This window comes from Propithecus coquereli, unplaced genomic scaffold (assembly GCF_000956105.1).
Source record: "Propithecus coquereli isolate 6110/MARCELLA unplaced genomic scaffold, Pcoq_1.0 Scaffold67, whole genome shotgun sequence".
NCBI lineage: Eukaryota > Metazoa > Chordata > Mammalia > Primates > Indriidae > Propithecus > Propithecus coquereli.
In genome coordinates this window covers 2,567,939-2,584,971 of record NW_012152729.1, presented here as the reverse complement: position 1 = coordinate 2,584,971, position 17,033 = coordinate 2,567,939, and the positions used below count along the sequence as shown (strand labels likewise).

Below are 17,033 nucleotides of genomic sequence, written 5' to 3'. Positions count from 1 at the left end.
AGTAGAGACGGGGTCTTGCTCTTGCTCAGGCTGGTCTCGAACTCCTGAGCTCAAACAATCCGCCCACCTCGGCCTCCCAGAGTGCTAGGATTACAGGCGTATATTTGCTTATTGCCATTGACCAGTGCGTGATAGGTTTGTGCTGGCTGTATTACTAAATCTGATTCAAATGGCACCTTTTCAAAGAGTCTTATTGATTACTCAAAACCCTGGTTTCCTGTCTCTGGTCTTTAATTATAATCACTGTCAATATTGTACAGCCTATTTTTATTCTTTAAATGTTTCATATATGTGTATGTATGCATATATATGTATATATGTACATGTGTATATATAACAATATAATATAGGATATATTAATGTAATATATAATAAGAATATATATACATATACATATATATCCTTATTCCAGCTAGATTTTCAGTTCTTTGAGGGCAGGAACTACTATATCTTTAAATTTCTTTTTAAATTCTCCTTTGTGCCTAGAGCATAAAGGATACAGTTGTGTATGTACAGAGTATTTTTGTACTTTTATAAGATTAAGACTCATTTTTTTAAGCTTCAAAGGGCTTAACCCAATGTGGTTTTTTTGTTTGTTTTTGTTTTTTGTTTTTGCCAAATCCTAACCACTAGACCACGAGGGATCAATGTTTATTACATGGGACACATACAATATTTATTGAATATTAAATTAAGTAATCTGGAAGTTCTTCAAATCTATTGGAAGTTGTCAAGTAGAACATAGTAATATTAATTCTTCATCCTTTCTGATCAAAGAATATATTGATAGGGGTTAAAATTACAATAGAATAACTTCTCCTTTCAGCCAAGGTATATTAACAGAGAGACTAGATTTATACTCTTGCCTGAAACAACTAACAAGCCAGAAAAAATGTATGAAACAATTGTTCTCTTTACATTTAACGTCACGCAATGAAGAACAATGATCCATGAGAGACAGAACAAATGAGATGAGCCCTACAAGTGCCCTGGCTGGTGGAAAAAGTTCCCAGGCTATGATGCAGAAAGGGAGAACCCATGCAGAGCCCAGCAGTCTCCTTAAGTTGAGATGGTAGAGCTAGAAGTCAGTCTCAGGGCACTGTACTAGAGTACCAAGATGGCTAGAGTTCTCAGGGCAGAGTACTGGAGAGAAGGGAGATGCACACAGAGGGAACTCTTGAGATCTGTAGAGGATTTCCTTAGAGTGCCTAGTTGAGTAGTGATCATTGGGTGCATATGGGGAATAAAGGCTGGGGAATAAACTGCCAGAGAGGATTAGAGGGTACAATGGCCAGAGCTCACAAAGGACTGGGTATGAGGCTTCTTTGCACCAGCCAGAGTAGAAAACCTCTTATTTCATTCTATAGTAAGTACCATGTTGCTTCCTCACTGCTGATATATTTATTTATTACCTCTTTTATTTATTAGCAGTGTCTCTGAAATAATATGAATATTAGAAATTTTCCCCAAGCTTATTTTATAACTTAGAATTATTACCCAGTAGCTTTCCTTAATATTTTGATAACTTCATCAACAAACATTGATTGTCTATTCAAAGAAGACATACATAGTTTCTGCCCGTGGAGGATTTTCAACTCAATTGGAGAAATAGGAAATAGACATAAAGATTATGTGTAACAACCTGAGGGGTGTCAAAGAAATGGTACATATAGGAAATTAATATGTTAAATGAAATGTTTGATATTAAGTTTTGTGCATTATTCAACTTTTTAAAAATTTGCATAGAAAAATGTGGAAAGGAGGCATAAATATATTAGTGTTTTTATAGTTATCTTTGGTGGTAAGATTGTGAGCAAGTTTAATTTTTATTTCTTACGTGTCTGTATTTTTTTTTTTTTTTTTTTTGAGACAGGGTCTCACTCTGTTGCCCTGGCTAAAGTGAGTGCCGTGGCGTCAGCCTAGCTCACAGCAACCTCACACTCCTGGGCTCAAGTAATCCTACTGCCTCAGCCTCCCGAGTAGCTGGGACTACAGGCATGCGCCACCATGCCCGGCTAATTTTTTCTATATATTTTTAGTTGTCCAATTAATATTAATTTCTTTCGAGAGCGAGACGGAGTCTCGCTCTTGCTCAGGCTGGTCTCGAACTCCTGAGCTCAAACAATCCGCCCGCCTCGGCCTCCCAGAGAGCTAGGATTACAGGCGTGAGCCACCGCACCCGGCCTTACGTGTCTGTATTTTTAAAAGCAAGGAATAACTCTAAATAAATTAATCTAGTTCTAGGACAGATGTGGTATAAGAAAAAAGTAAAGGAGGATAAGTGCCCAGCAGCATCAATTGCTAGACCTCTCTCCTGTTGATGTATTTATTTGGATGTCCCATCAGCACCTCAAATTTATCATTTAAAACTGAATTCTCAAAGCCGGGTTCGGTAGATCATGCCTATAATCCCAGAACTTTGGGAGGCTGAGGCAGGAGGACTGCTTGAGCCCGGGAGTTGGAGACGAGTCTGGGCAACATAGTGAGACCCTGTCTCTAAAAAAAAAAAAACCAACCCTGAATTCTCATGTTTCCAGATTTACTTTTAACTCCCATATTCTGTATCATATGGTATGCCATATTCTGGGAAGTGGTACCACCTTCCATCAATTTTCCCAAGCCAGAATTCCTGTGAACTACTTGGAACTCTTTTATTTTTCTTTTCTCTCCCTGTCCCTCTGCAGCCAGTCATCCAATTCAAATTATCTATTTCCTGAACATCTTTAAATTTATATCCTATTCACCATACTCACTGGTACTTCCTTGGTTTAGGACTTCATTATTTCTTGCTTAGCCTATTATTGCAAAAACCTTCTTACTCATTTCCACCTCTAGGACCTAATCTATTCTATGTATACCTGGTAGGATGATCTTCCTCAAATATAAGTCTGAACTTATCATTTCTTTGTGTAAAACTTTCAAAGACTCCCTATGTGCCGAGGGATAAAATCCTTACTTCTTAGCATGATATTACAGGGCCTTTCATAATCTGGCTTCTCCCTTTGTTGGCTTCATCTTGAGTTATTCCTTGGAACTCCCATCTTCTAACCTAATTACTTGAAAAACTGAAATAAAATAACTCTTTTTGTTCAAGTTTGCTTTTACAGTTTCTCCTCTCTTTTTCCATATCTGTCTGCTAAATACTTATTTCAGTATTCAAGATTGACTTTAGGTATCAAATCCTCTGTGAAGCCTTCTCTGATCCTCCACAGATAACGTTAAGGGTTCCTTCTTCTCCAGTTGCATAACATTCCATACTTTTACTAAAACACATGCTGCATTACTTTAAACTTGACTCATTTTATTTTCTCTAGACTGTGATCTTAAGAATGATTTTCTTTTATATTTGTGTCCCTAGTTCAGTATAGGGGCTAAGTAAATGTTGAGTGAATGTTTAATTACTATTCTATCAAGTTGAAGGTGATAGTGAAGACGAGATGGCACAGCCAAAAATTCTGAGTCTGTGAGGGTGACAAATAAGGTGTCAAACAAGTAAATATGAGATAACTCATCGTGTATTTTTTAACCAAGGCTCTGCTACCTTTGTCTACCAAAGTATTTGGTTTTGTTTGATTGATTTTAAGAGGAAACTGTGGCAAAAGTGGGAAGGAGAATAATGTAGATTATTTTTTGACAGCCAGATAATGAAACATGAAGACATAAAATAAGTTTGTTTCCTTTGATATATTAATTTCTTTGCAAATTGAAATTTTAAAAAGTAAAACTATTTAATACCAGTAGCAGAGATGAATTTTTGGAATCCTTAGTAATTAACTATTAAATTTTTAATTGAACATGTACCTTCGTATACTTTTTGGAATGATCTTGAACTTATAAAAGAATTGTGAGTATAGTGGAAAGTACTTTTTTCTTTTTTTCTGAATCATTTAAGAGTTAGTTGCTGACATGATGCCCTATCACCTCTGAATACTGTAATATTTCCAACAAACAAGGATATTATCTTACATGAATCACAATATAACTACCAAAATAAAAACAACATTAATACATTTTTTCCATCTCATCCTTAGATCCCATTCAGGTTTTCCAAATTGTCCCTGTAACGTCCTTTATAGCAAAAGGATCCAGTTTAGAATTACATGTCCATTTAGTTGTCATGTCTCTTTAGTTTCCTTCAATCTGAAATAGTTCATTGGGCTTTCCTGGACTTCCATGGTTTTCGTACTGTGATTATAAACCAGTTGTTTTGTAGAATGTCTCTCTTTCTGGGTTTGTATACTTCCTCATAATTACATTCAAAGTATGCATCTTTTGCAGGAAAATCATAGAAATGATGTTGTGTCCTTATTTTGTCCTATCAGGTAGCATACAATTTTGATTTGTGTCATCACTGCTGATATTCACTTTGATCACTTGATTTAGGTGGTGTCTGTCAGACTTCTTGACTTTCAGGTTACCCCTTTTCTCCTTTGTAATTAATAAGTATTTTGTGGCATTGTACTTTAAAACTATATATTAATAAATATCTCATTTCTCATTAAACTTTCAATTTATTCTTTACTGTTTTATATCAGTGTGGGTTTCTGTATTTTCAGTAGATTATAATCTGTTACTATTATTCCTTATTTATATGTTCATAGTGTCTTATATTTGTCCAGCGGGAGCCCCTTCAAGCTGGCTTCTCTTTCCTTTCGATATGTCCCGATAATTCATTGAATACTTCCCTCCCTTTAGCAAAACAATACATTCCAGGTTCATCTTGTACTTTTCCTGTCCCAGCCCTGGTACTACCTGTTTCTCCAAGAAGCTCCACCACTTTTGGTGGAGAATGGTATTTAGAAACCAAAATCTGGCTATTCGTTGTGTTCATTTTGCATGAGCATGCTTTTGAGATGTTGCTGCTCCTAGGACCTTTCAGAAGACAGAGCTAGGGAATATATGTATATTTGTATACATGTACACATACATTATACATTTATGTCTAAATTTTTCTATCGATACATACTGACTGTCAGGAGTTCACACCAGTATCTCCAATTGCAATGAATATCATAGGATTTCTTCTCCTTTTATCTCTTTCTATGTTTGTAATGCCCTGTTTGACAATAAGAAACTTGATTTCCTTTAATCTTAATATATTTACTTATTTGAACGATCTCCCTTTGTATAACCAATTTTCCATTGCCACTCCTTCCCTCTTTCTGACACATTAATACCCTAATTACCCAACTGGGATTCCCACATCTTGCCTCCTACATGGATGCTGTAGACACCCAGAGCTGTCCTCCTGCTCACTTGTGGACACCCTCACTCTATTTGGGTTCTTACTTCCCACATTGGACAGCTCTGCTAGGTAGATCGCCTACTGTCTTCCTGTCCTGCTAGGATTTTGATATCCTGCCTAAAGCTGTGCTTTGCTTCTGCTCCCCTGACCCCTGTGGATGTCTTCCTTACCCCATATGAACTCCAGCACTCCATGCTGGGCTGCCCATCCATGGAAATGTCCTCTTCACCCTGCTTAGTCTCTGACTTTCCCACACTAAGCAGCCCTTGTACATAGATGCCCTCCTTTTCCTGTTCAGGCTCCATGGTCTCACATGAATGCCCTCCTCAACCTTCTTGGATTAGAACTCCCTGTGCTGGGCTCCCCCGCTCCTCCCCAGTGGGCACATTCTTCATACCTGCAGGGTATCCTTTGATACCAGCCTCAGGCAGTCCTTCCATGTGGATATCCTCCTTACTACTTAGGTCCTGATACCCTCTGTTGGATGCCTCCTATATAGACACCCTCCTTACCCTGCTGTGGCTCTGACATCCTATCCTGGACTATCCCTGCTCCCTCCTGCACATACCCTCCTCATTCTGCTCAGGCTTTTACTCCCTGGGCTGGGCAATCCACCCATATGCAGATTCTCACTCTCCCTGGGTTCCAGCCTCCTGTACTGGACTCTCCCCCTGTTTATCAGTCTTCCTTCTTGTGTGGATGCTCTCCTCATCCCACTTCCTTGGGCTCCAGCATCCCAAGCTGAGCCATTCTCCCTGCACAGACATATTCTTCACCCTACAGGGGCTCTGACACACTACGTTGTCCTCTACACAGATACTTTTGTCACGTTGCTTGGATTCTGCACCTGGAATATCTCTTCTCCCTACCACCCGCTCCTCCTTTATGCCCTCCTCATTCTACTTAAGCTCTGAAACCATTTACCAGGCCTCCTCCAATTCCCCATAAATACCTTTCTCATCCCCCTAGACTTCTGAACACTCTGCTCTGAGGCCTCCTCACCATTCTTCGACTCTGTCCTGACTCCACAGTTCTTTTTTTTTTTTTTTATTTCAGCATATTATGGGGGTACAGATGTTTAGGTTACGTATGTTGCCCTTGCCCCCCGCCCCGACTCCACAGTTCTTAAAGCTCTATTGAAGAAGTACTCTTGTAAGATCTCTGAAAATTATAAATAAGGCCATAAATGTTTCACTCAATGGTGCATGGATCCTCTATGACTTGAGAGTTTTGTTCCTTCTAGGACAAACATAAGTAATTTATTCAGAAAATAACAAATTAAAAATGTAGATAATCACAATAAGATGACTAGTATATATGTTTCATTCTGTCTTTATAAGAAGTTATTAAGAAAATAATTATGAAGTGTTTAAGTGAAAAGTGATACCTAGTGGAAAAATATATGGAGAAATATGTGTGTTTGTGTGTGTGTATTTTTTTTTCTTTTTTGAGTCAGAGTCTTACTCTGTCACCCAGTCTGGAGTGCAGTAGTGCAATCATAGCTCACTACAACCCCAAACTCTTGGGCTCAAGCAATCCTCCTACCTCAACCTCCTGAGTAGCTGGGACTACAGGTGCATACCACCATACCTGGCTCATTTTTTCACATTTTGTAGAGATGAGGTCTCACTAAGTTGCCCAGACTGGTCTCGAACTTCCAAACTGCTAGGATTACAGGCATGTGCCACTGTGCCTAGCCTATGGTATGCTATATTAAAATGTCTGTGGAATTCAAGTTAGTTTTCTTATTCCCTAAACTGTTTATTACTTAAAATTACCTTGGAACACTAGATTGTTTTAGGAAAACAATAATAAAATACAATCTGGAGGAAGTGATATAAATACAAGTAAATATGTGACAGCAGACTAGTAAATTGGCTTAAACTTAGAAATTGAGAAAAAAATTTTAAAACAGAGCATCACCTACCAGTTATTCTTGGACTCCATAATCTTGTGGAAACCAAATATCCAGTGGACCTGCAGCCAGTACATTTTTCCAGTGGAGATGCCAAGTATGATGACTGTCAAGCCTGAAGTGTTTTTAACAAAATGAATGCTGTCTCTCTTTAATGCAGAACTATGTTGGCACACTGGATATGCCAGGCACTTTGTTTTAGAGTGTCTGACTTAAAACCATAGGTTTGGGATTTACCAGCTTATTGAAATAGTTAGTGGAGAGATGCAAGAGTAAGGCAATTAGTTCCCAATTTTTGGAAAGTTGTTTTTTTTTTTTAACCCTTTCAGGTGCCTAGAGTAGCTTCACATTTAGAATTTTTTAACAAAAGGTAAAATCTAATATTTAAAACAAGATAAAAATGTTTACAAATGGATTTTTCAGCATTATAGTGTTTGCATCTGATTATTAGGAAGCATTCATGATTTGAGTAACTAATATCTGTTCTGAGCATTAGTTTACTTTTTGTTACATTTTTAAAGCCATTCCCAACACAGAGTAACATTGTTTTTTACCACAAATATTTCCATTTAACTGCTTGCTTGACAGTTGAAGAGAAACATCTTATTTAACATCTTTCCCTCCTTTTTATTATTCATCTCTGCATAGATGTAAGTCAGTAGTATTAGCTGTATACAACTTTATTACCTATTAATAAAAGTAAATAAGACAGTCTTGAGAAAAGTCATAAAGTAGATAGGCTCTGTAACAATTTTGGTCTTTACTGTCTGACCTCAAAGCAATTGAGCATCAAATGCCAGCTCTCAGGTTGACAATGGTGAAGTGGGGATGAAAATTACAAAAAGGAGTAATAGCTTACAGAGTCCTTTTTAACAGAGCACCTTATTTAAGCCTTATAGAAACTCTGTGAGGCTATACACTATCCATATATAGCCCTAATTTTATTGTATTCATTTATTTCATTTGATTATATATTTTAGTATTAATAAAAAGAATACCCATGAACCCACTGTACAGCTCAACTTTTTTTTTTTTGCCCTCTGTTGCCCTGGCTAGAGTGCCTAGCTTGCAGCAACCTCAAAACTCCTGAGCTCTGGGGATCGTTCTGCCTCAGCCTCCCAGGTAGCTGGGACTACACGTGCGCCCCACCATGCCCGGCTAATTTTTTCTATTTTTAGTAGAGACGGGTTCTTGCTCTTGTTCACGCTGGTCTTGAACTCCTGATGTCAAGTGATCCTCCCACCTCAGCCTCCCGGAGTGCTGGGATTATAAGCATGAGCCACCATGCCTGACGTAGCCCAACTTACTTCTGCTCCTCCTTTGTTGTATCTCCTCATCTCCCATCAAAGGAAACCACTGTCCTAAACTTTATATTTATCATTTTCTTTTGTTTTATCACACATTTTTATTTTTTCTTTTTATTATAATACAAGTCTTACATTCTTTGTTGGTGAAACCTACCTCATAGGATTGTTTTGAAATTAAATGAGAAAAAAATATGTAAGAAATTTTGCACAGTACCTGGCTCCCCAGAATGCTCAGTGAATGGTAGCTGTAATTGTGTTATTAATGTTGTTATTTTGTTGAAAGAGAGCAAAAAAAACATGTCTTTTCTCAGCTGTTTTCTCCCTGCTCTCTTCTGGGGGAAAGTGAGGAAGTATGGGATTTGAGATCTTTTCATCTTTTCCTGGAACAAGCAATAACAGAATGAAGGAGGAGAGACTGGGATTTGGGAGATCAGTAGTTAGGGCACAGAGTGCCCAACTGAGAAGAATAAAAAATAAGTTGCACTATTAAGTTATCAATTTTTCTCTTCTCTCTCACTGTCCTTCATCTCAGGATAGGATTTCTGTCTACTCTGAGCTTGATGCACTATAGTGAAATTCTTCTACCTCCTTATAGACAATGTTGAAGAATAAAGGGTTGAATCAACCCAGAAATAATCAGTGACATAAATGGATCAATCAGAGTTTCCAGAATGACCAAGCAAACAAACCAGCCAATCAGCCCATTTTTACATTGTTTGCCTATCCACCCAACTTTGGGAAGCATTAGTTTCTTTTCAGTCTGAAAATCATGATTTCATTCCATCATTTCCTCCTTCCAATTGCCCTAGGTTCTGAGCTATTGTACCAACATAAGACTAATTCTTGATTTTCTGATCCTGCTTCCCTTTTTGCCTAACTTCTTTTCTCATACATTTATATTAATAACTTGCATTAATAGAGTTATTATATCACACACCCTAATTTTACTGCATGGGTACTTAAGCAGTGTGCTTATATTGGGATTTTGGTCGACTAAAATTCATAATAAGGCATATATGGGAATTGATTATACATATTACACAAATTATTAGCATTAATAGAAAAAATATATGAGAAACAATCACCCTCATCTTGGCACACTGAGAAAAAATTCCTCAGAAAACAAAAGTAAAATCACTTCTACATTAAATTAAAAAAAAAAGAGAGAGAGTGAGCACATGCAAGTGTATTATACAAGAGCAGTTTTTTTTTTTTATTTCAGCATATTATGGGGGTACAGATGTTTAGGTTACGTATGTTGCCCTTGTCCCCCCCTCTCCCCTCCAAGAGCAGTTTTTACCAGCTGTTACATTAATCGTTATTAAATTTCACCTTATTCTTTTTGACAGATATTCCTGTCTTTGTCCTGTATTTGTGATACATTATGACATACTATACCTCTCTTAAGGCCGTCATTTGCAAATTCAATATCTTTGTTCAAGTTATTGGTATAATAACCATCTCCCTCCAGGTTGAACCTATACATTTTGGGATGCTGTTGCTTAGAAATCTTCTATTTTACAAAGTTGCATTTCCTCATCTTGGTCACAAGAACTTTTAAAGATTTTTACCACATATTTTATTGAATTTAGGGTAATTATGTCTGCAGCATTTTCCTGATCCTCCAGTACAAGAGCCTTAAAAAATTAGTTTGCAGCTTGGCCTTCTTCATAATTTTGCTTTTCATATAGAAGTTATTTGAAGAGATATTTTTTGTCCATGTAGTTTATCAAGAACATTGTTAGATATCCTGCTTTCTCTTTTGTAAATCTCACTCATGTTTGTTTTATTTCTCTTCTCTCTCCCTTTTCTAAAAAACACTTTTATTGACATATAATTTACATACCATAAAGTTCACCCATTTAAATGATACAATTCAATGGTTGTTAGTATATATACAGAGTTGTGTAACCATTGACCGTTAACTAATTTCCAACATTTTATCACCCCAAAAAGAAATCTTATACCCATTCTCTCTTCCCCCCTTAATCTAAAAGTAATTTTGCTTTTGTTTTTAAGGAAGTCTTTCCTCAGAAGCAGCCTTTCCATTGTGGATTTTCCATTCTCTTTCTTCATATTCTGTGTTTGTAAACCTAAAGTTTAATTCCTCCCGTATCTATCTGAACTGATTTAAAAGACAGCAAAAGAAAGATAGATATTGTAGTGTAATAAATACATGAAATATCTGGCACTTATTTAGGACTATCTGTCATTTTCATAGATTTAAAGTACCTGTGGGCCGGGCGCGGTGGCTCACGCCTGTAATCCTAGCTCTCTGGGAGGCCGAGGCGGGTGGATCTCTCAAGGTCAGGAGTTCGAGACCAGCCTGAGCAAGAGCGAGACCCTGTCTCTACTAAAAATAGAAAGAAATTATCTGGACAACTAAAAAAATATATATAGAAAAGATTAGCCGGGCATCGTGGTGCATGCCTGTAGTCCCAGCTACTTGGGAGGCTGAGGCAGGAGGATGGCTTGAGCCCAGGAGTTTGAGGTTGCTGTGAGCTTGGCTGACGCCACGGCACTCTAGCCCGGGCAACAGAGTTGTCTCAAAAAAAAAAACAAAAAAACAAAAAAAAAAAAATGAAGTACCTGTGCTCTTGTTCAGGAGCTCCTTCATTGGCTAATGGAGACTGTAAAAGCATGTAATTTAGATTGAATTTAGGACTGAATGACAATAGCATTAATAGCATAATCTATATTCCTTTAATCTTTAGGTATCTGATGGGAAGCAGATTTAAGAGAAAGGCTAGTGTATGTGGTCGGGTTGTACAGTTATAGCTTGGAGGATATATCTTTAAACTATTGGGGTAAAAGAAGAGTTAAATGAAGATTTAAGTCTTAGAGAGGTTATTTAAAATTGCAAAACCAACCCAGTTCTGTCTGAAATAAAAGCCTATGCTGGTATCTACTGTATTAACTGCTACTTCTCTTGAATAGATAAAATAAAACTTCTGGCAGGACTTTTTAAGTTTCCTGACACTTGAGTCGTTTAATCAGAATACACCTTTGATGAGGAAATCCATGCTCCCTACACCTTCCACTTGACCTTGCATTTTACTTGTGTTTTAGGAGGCAGAATTTGGAGAGGGCTAGAATGTAACACATTCTGTTTTTAGTTACTTTCCAGTGTACCATTTAGTAATAGTGCTTTTATACCTCTAACAGAGACTCAACTTTTTACCCTTCTTTGGGAAGGGTAGAGTGTTTCAGTCTACAAGATTTTGTTTTGATTTAATTGATTTATTTTAATAATTGGAGAAGTGGAGAAACAGTCCTAACTGGTGAAGTGCTTTTAGTGACTGGTTTATTACTATGAAAAGTTTTTTTTCTATAACTCATAAATATATTTTGGTAGATCCCTTTATCTTAGCTATGTTTTATTTTCAAATTTCCTTTTTGTTTGGACAGAAATCTTTTATATCAAAGGAACTTTTGTTTTCAACATGGATTGAGAAAGATAATTGTATTAAAATGCGTATTTAGTTATAATGGCATTTCTGTTTTAATTAGGTTCTCCCTATCTCCATTCCCTCATATTGTTCAGAAGGAGATAATTTTGTTAAGACTTTCAGCAACATTTTAACAAGCTGAAAATTTTCAGTCAGGGTATATCATATTCAGACAAATGCCAAATTTGCCAAATGCTTTGAGAATGAACATTTCAAGTGTTAGGTAATAGAGTTTTTCAAAAGAAACTTTTAAGTTTATTATTTACTGTGAATGAAGATCATTTAAGAGTACAACTTCTAATTTTAGCTTTCTTTCATGACCTTCCTTAGCCCTAGCCACATCAAAGTTAGGATACATACTTTAGTGATTAACTAGGAGAATCAAAGTATTTATGAATTCAATAAGCAGTTAACTAAAAAGTATTGTCTGTTACTAAGGATAAAATGTTTTATAGTGCTCCCTTTGTTTTTTAAATCACTCATGTAGATAATTAATAATCTTCTTTAATTGTTGGAATATTAGATTTTTCGGAATACTAGGCAAGTCCCTTATACTTTGTGCCTCAATTCTTTTGAAAATAAACATATGCTCTTAATTGGTCTTTTGAAGTTCCTTCCAACGTTGGTTCTACTACCTTTAGAGGATATTTTGAGAATTACTTCTGTTAAAAAACCATATAATTTTGGCCGGACGTGGTGGCTCACGCCTGTAATCCTAGCACTCTGGGAGGCCGAGGCGAGGCGGGCGGATTGTTTGAGCTCGAGAGTTCGAAACCAGCCTGGGCAACAGAGCGAGACCCCACCTCTACAGAAAATGAGAAAAATTAGCCAGGCACGGTGGCGCATGCCTGTAGTCCCAGCTACTCGGGAGGCTGAGGCAGGAGGATCGCTTGAGCCCAGGAGTTTGAGGTTGCTGTGAGCTAGGCTGACGCCACGGCACTCTAGCCCGGGCAACAGAGTGAGACCCTGTCTCAAAAAAAAAAAAAAAAAAAAACCCCATATAATTTAATAACTACAAATGATTTTTTAAGTAAGTACATATAAGTCTAATTTTATGGGCAATTAAAATATTCTAAAATACTTTTAAAAGATATGGGATTCTTTAATCTGGCATACAGAAGTAATGGTAACCTAATATAGCCATTTATGCTTTCTGATTTAAGAGTATCCTATACTTGTACCTTTTCACAGTTGGAGATGCCTCAGAGAGTATTTCCTTGGGCCATGACGTTCCTTTTTTATCTTCTTTAGGAGGGAAAAATGAATTATCATTGTATTGAATTAAAATATTTGCTAAAGGGTGTTGGGTAAAAGAGCAGGACTAGCCTAATGGACTAATTGAAGAAGCCAATTTAAAGCTGATATACACTAGTATATTGCTATCTGATATGTAAAGAATGGTAAGTTATGCTTGTACTATTGCAAAGGAAAATACTGGACCATCTTAGGTTATTTGACATTTCTTCTGTTTGATCTAGTTTTATCCAGTTTGAAATTTTAATGACTTTTTCTAGAGACTATCTTGAAGATAAGGAATAAAGCAAAGAAGAGAACAGGGAGCAGAACTAATGGAAAATTCATTCTTCAGTTCAATAAAATTATATAATAAAAGAAAAAAAATATTTGCTAATACCTCTTTACAACATTAATTATATAGGACTAATTTTTGTGAATAATATTGTTTTCCTCATAAGAAGACATACTAATTTTGTGTACTATAGTTAGGTTGTTGACTATTCTCTTTAAAAATTTTTTTTCTCCTCTCCTTCCCCCACACAGAATCTGTCTATGATCTTCTCCCAAAGGAGTTGCAGTTACCTCCGTCTAGAGAAACATCTGTAGCATCAATGAGTCAGACAAGTGGTGGTGAGGCAGGCTCGCCTCCTCCAGCTGTAGTTGCTGCTGGTATGCATTTCATTTTACTTTTATTAAAGAAAACTAAGGGCTAACTTGAAATCTGGCCAACATGAACAGTGCTGGCAATATTCATATTAAAAAGAGTGTGATTTGAGGGTTTTTAAAAGAGGTTTTAAACTATATACTTTTAGCCTCAAATTTTTTCAATATAATGTTCTTGATACCATTTCTTTAAATTTCACATTGGCACATCTAAAAGTGCCATCTCCTAAAATGGACCTTCTTTTTAATATGGGAATCAGTTTTAAGTTTTTTGTTGACTGCACATAAAAAAGTTAAATACCAAGCTGTGGATAGAAAATTACATTTGAGTTTCTATTTGACAATTATTTTTACAGACTTGTTCAAAGGAAAAAGTATTTTATCTTATATGATCTGAAAAAGGACTAAAGCACTCAAGTTTCTTTTATGTTTGTAGCATGTTACTGTAAACCTTTTCATACATTTAAAAATATGTGTGAATTTTCATACTTAAATTCATTGAAAGTAATGGATGATTTGAATATAATATTTATATAAAGATATTTTATTATATCAATGAAAAAGTATAGACAGTAATGTTTGAAATTTATCAAATTTATTTTTACTGAGCTCTCAAATCATACACTTTATTGGTTGAAATTTTTTATTTTGAATTAGAATAAAAGATTGACAGAAAAGCTAGTAGAAAAAAGTCTTGATTGGTGATAAATTAGTATGAATGCTTTCTGTAATATTTGTTTGCCCAACTGTAATTCTTTTTTTAGTTGGGTTTATTGACTGCTAAGTGTGTTTGCACTTATTTTTTTTCCTGAAGTTTATCTGTTCTTCTAATTAGAGGTTTCTTGCCCAATACAATACCTCGTCTTTTAAAGTGGAATTTAAAGTTCATCAGAGCATTGTTTTCGGGGAATTTTTTTAGTTTCAAAAAGACAGTGGTGAAGTGGAAGATTATGATTTAAATGAGAATGTTGGTACTATAGTATAACTTCAGATATTTTTATCATATGCATTAACTTATGTACCATTAGCCTTGTATACCAATCTTTCCTGAGCCATATAGTGCATTATGAAGTGTTCCTGGTTGAAGGCAGGAAAACTTCAAATATGGCAAAGAAACTTACCAGCTCTGCTCACTGTTCATGTGTTGCCAGATATTTTCTAACAGTTTCTGTGGATTTAATTGTGAATTAATGAATTTTTAATAATCACATTGATACGATGACCTGGTTCACTGTATATCCACTGGGGTTCTAAAATGGCTGATTATTTTTTCTGGAATTTTAAGTTTTAAATCTAGTTTAAAAATTGTATCAGATAATAAAATATGAGAAAGATAAAATAATTTTATGAAATATTTCACTTTAAATCCACAGGTAGAAATTGACTAACTGATTTCTTTTGTATCTTTTGAGATTGTTTTTTAAAGACATGTTGAATCTGTATAGAACTAAAAGTCTGTTTCTTCTGTGCTTTTTAACATCTGTTGACAGTAAATCCAGTTCCTTTTTAAAAGCTGAAAAAATGTTAGCTAGGTTTAGAAAAAGAACAAGTCTTCTTGTTAAGCAATACCGAATGCAATTTCAGAAAATCTTTCCTTTTTCTTTTTCTTTTTTTCACCTTTTAGTCCAACTTAAGCCTTGTAAGAAAATCTTATATATAAATATTAAAAGTTCTTGAATTTGAGTCACTGCATCTCCCCACCCCCACCATATATATGACAAAATCCTCTCCAGATACATTAGATTGAAAACTATGAGTTGAAAAATAATGAAAATAAGAGATTTAATCAAAGGAAGTATTCTGAAGTAATGCATTCTTACTATCTTGAAATGACATTGTAAAGATGGTGAAGAGAATAAGGAGGTAATTGTGATAGTTTTCTCATAGTCACACACAGAAAGTTTCTATGATCTAAAACTAAGTCATTTTTTTTTTTTTACATCAGTTTACTTTTAGTAAGCAACATAGTTTATTCTAGGATTCTAATGTCTTACTGGAAGAAAGAGTCCTTTATACTTTATACTTTACCATTATAGATAAGAGAGTTTAAATTACATAATTATTGTAGGGAAATCAGTTAGTATATATCATGAGAGTAACATTTCGTAATATTTTTATTTGACATATTAATATCCTTGGCGATATAATTGTCAAAGAGAGATTTGAAGTATATTACCCAGTTACTCAATGTTTTTCTAGCTAAAAGACTAGCTGTCTAGGGAAAGGCACGTTAATTTAGAATTGTATGAGTTTTAAAAAAATCTGTAGCATTTAAAAAATATATGAAATGTATAAAAATGATGACTCTTGATGTAGTTAATTCTTCAGAGTATTGAAGGAGCTGGATTGGCTGCTATCAGGTATGAGGGCCTGGTGGAAACAGACTTCTAGTTCTGCTATAAAGGTTTGTGTTTCATGAATTTTAAATCAATTTAAATTTTAAAATTTAGAGGCTGGGCGTTTGGGTATTCACAGACATTCTTTGTTATTTAAATATTTAAAATGTGTTTCTCAGATTCACCAATCTAGATTTTTGTTTTCTCCTCACATATTACTAAAGGAATAAGTCGATACAGTGCCACTAATCCACAATCCAGAATGTTGGATAAAAGAGTGTCTCTCAACCATTTTTCTGCTTTTACACTATTCACACTTTTATGCACTCCATCAAATAGCATCCCTTTATCCTGTGAATCCTAGGGTGGGGTCAGGGAAGAGGGGCTTACTTACAATTCCTCTCGCCTTCATGGGACCACGTGTCAGAATCTGGGAGGTGAAGTTAAGAGTCACCAACTATTTGTTCTCTCCATTTTTAAGAATTTTTTTTTTTTACCTTTTCAATTTTTTGTTTTTGTTTTTTAGAGGCAGAGCCTCACTCTGTCACCCAGGCTGGAGTGCAGTGCTGGAGTGATTATACCTCAAACTCCTGGGCTCAAGCAATCCTCCTGCCTCAGCCTCCAAATAGCCAGGACTACAGACGTGCACCATCACACTTGGCTAAGTTTTTTATTTTTTGTAGAGATGAGGTCTTGCTATGTTGCCAGGCTGGTCTTGAATTTCTGGCCTCAAGTGATCCTCCCACCTGGGCCTCCCAAAGTGCTGGGGTTACAAGGGTGAGCCATCGCACCTGGCCAAGAATTCTGTTTTTGTCCCAGTGGAAAGATAGTTAAGATTTTGATGTTCAATATATCAATGAATAAAAGCTTTAGATAATATAA

The 17,033-nt window shown here is 35.8% G+C and overlaps 1 protein-coding gene across 2 annotated transcripts in view; it reads left to right on the top strand.

Annotated features, from left to right (window-relative positions):
* Positions 1–17,033, top strand: part of NFAT5 (nuclear factor of activated T-cells 5, tonicity-responsive) — a 130,838-nt gene that overhangs the window by 44,958 nt on the left and 68,847 nt on the right. For both annotated transcript variants that reach the window (XM_012660504.1, XM_012660505.1), the window contains one exon: positions 13,696–13,821. Coding sequence is in view for 1 of the 2 variants with exons in the window: in XM_012660505.1 (XP_012515959.1) it covers positions 13,696–13,821 (126 nt within the window). In the remaining variant the exon portion in view is untranslated. The remainder of the gene's footprint in view (positions 1–13,695; positions 13,822–17,033) is intronic.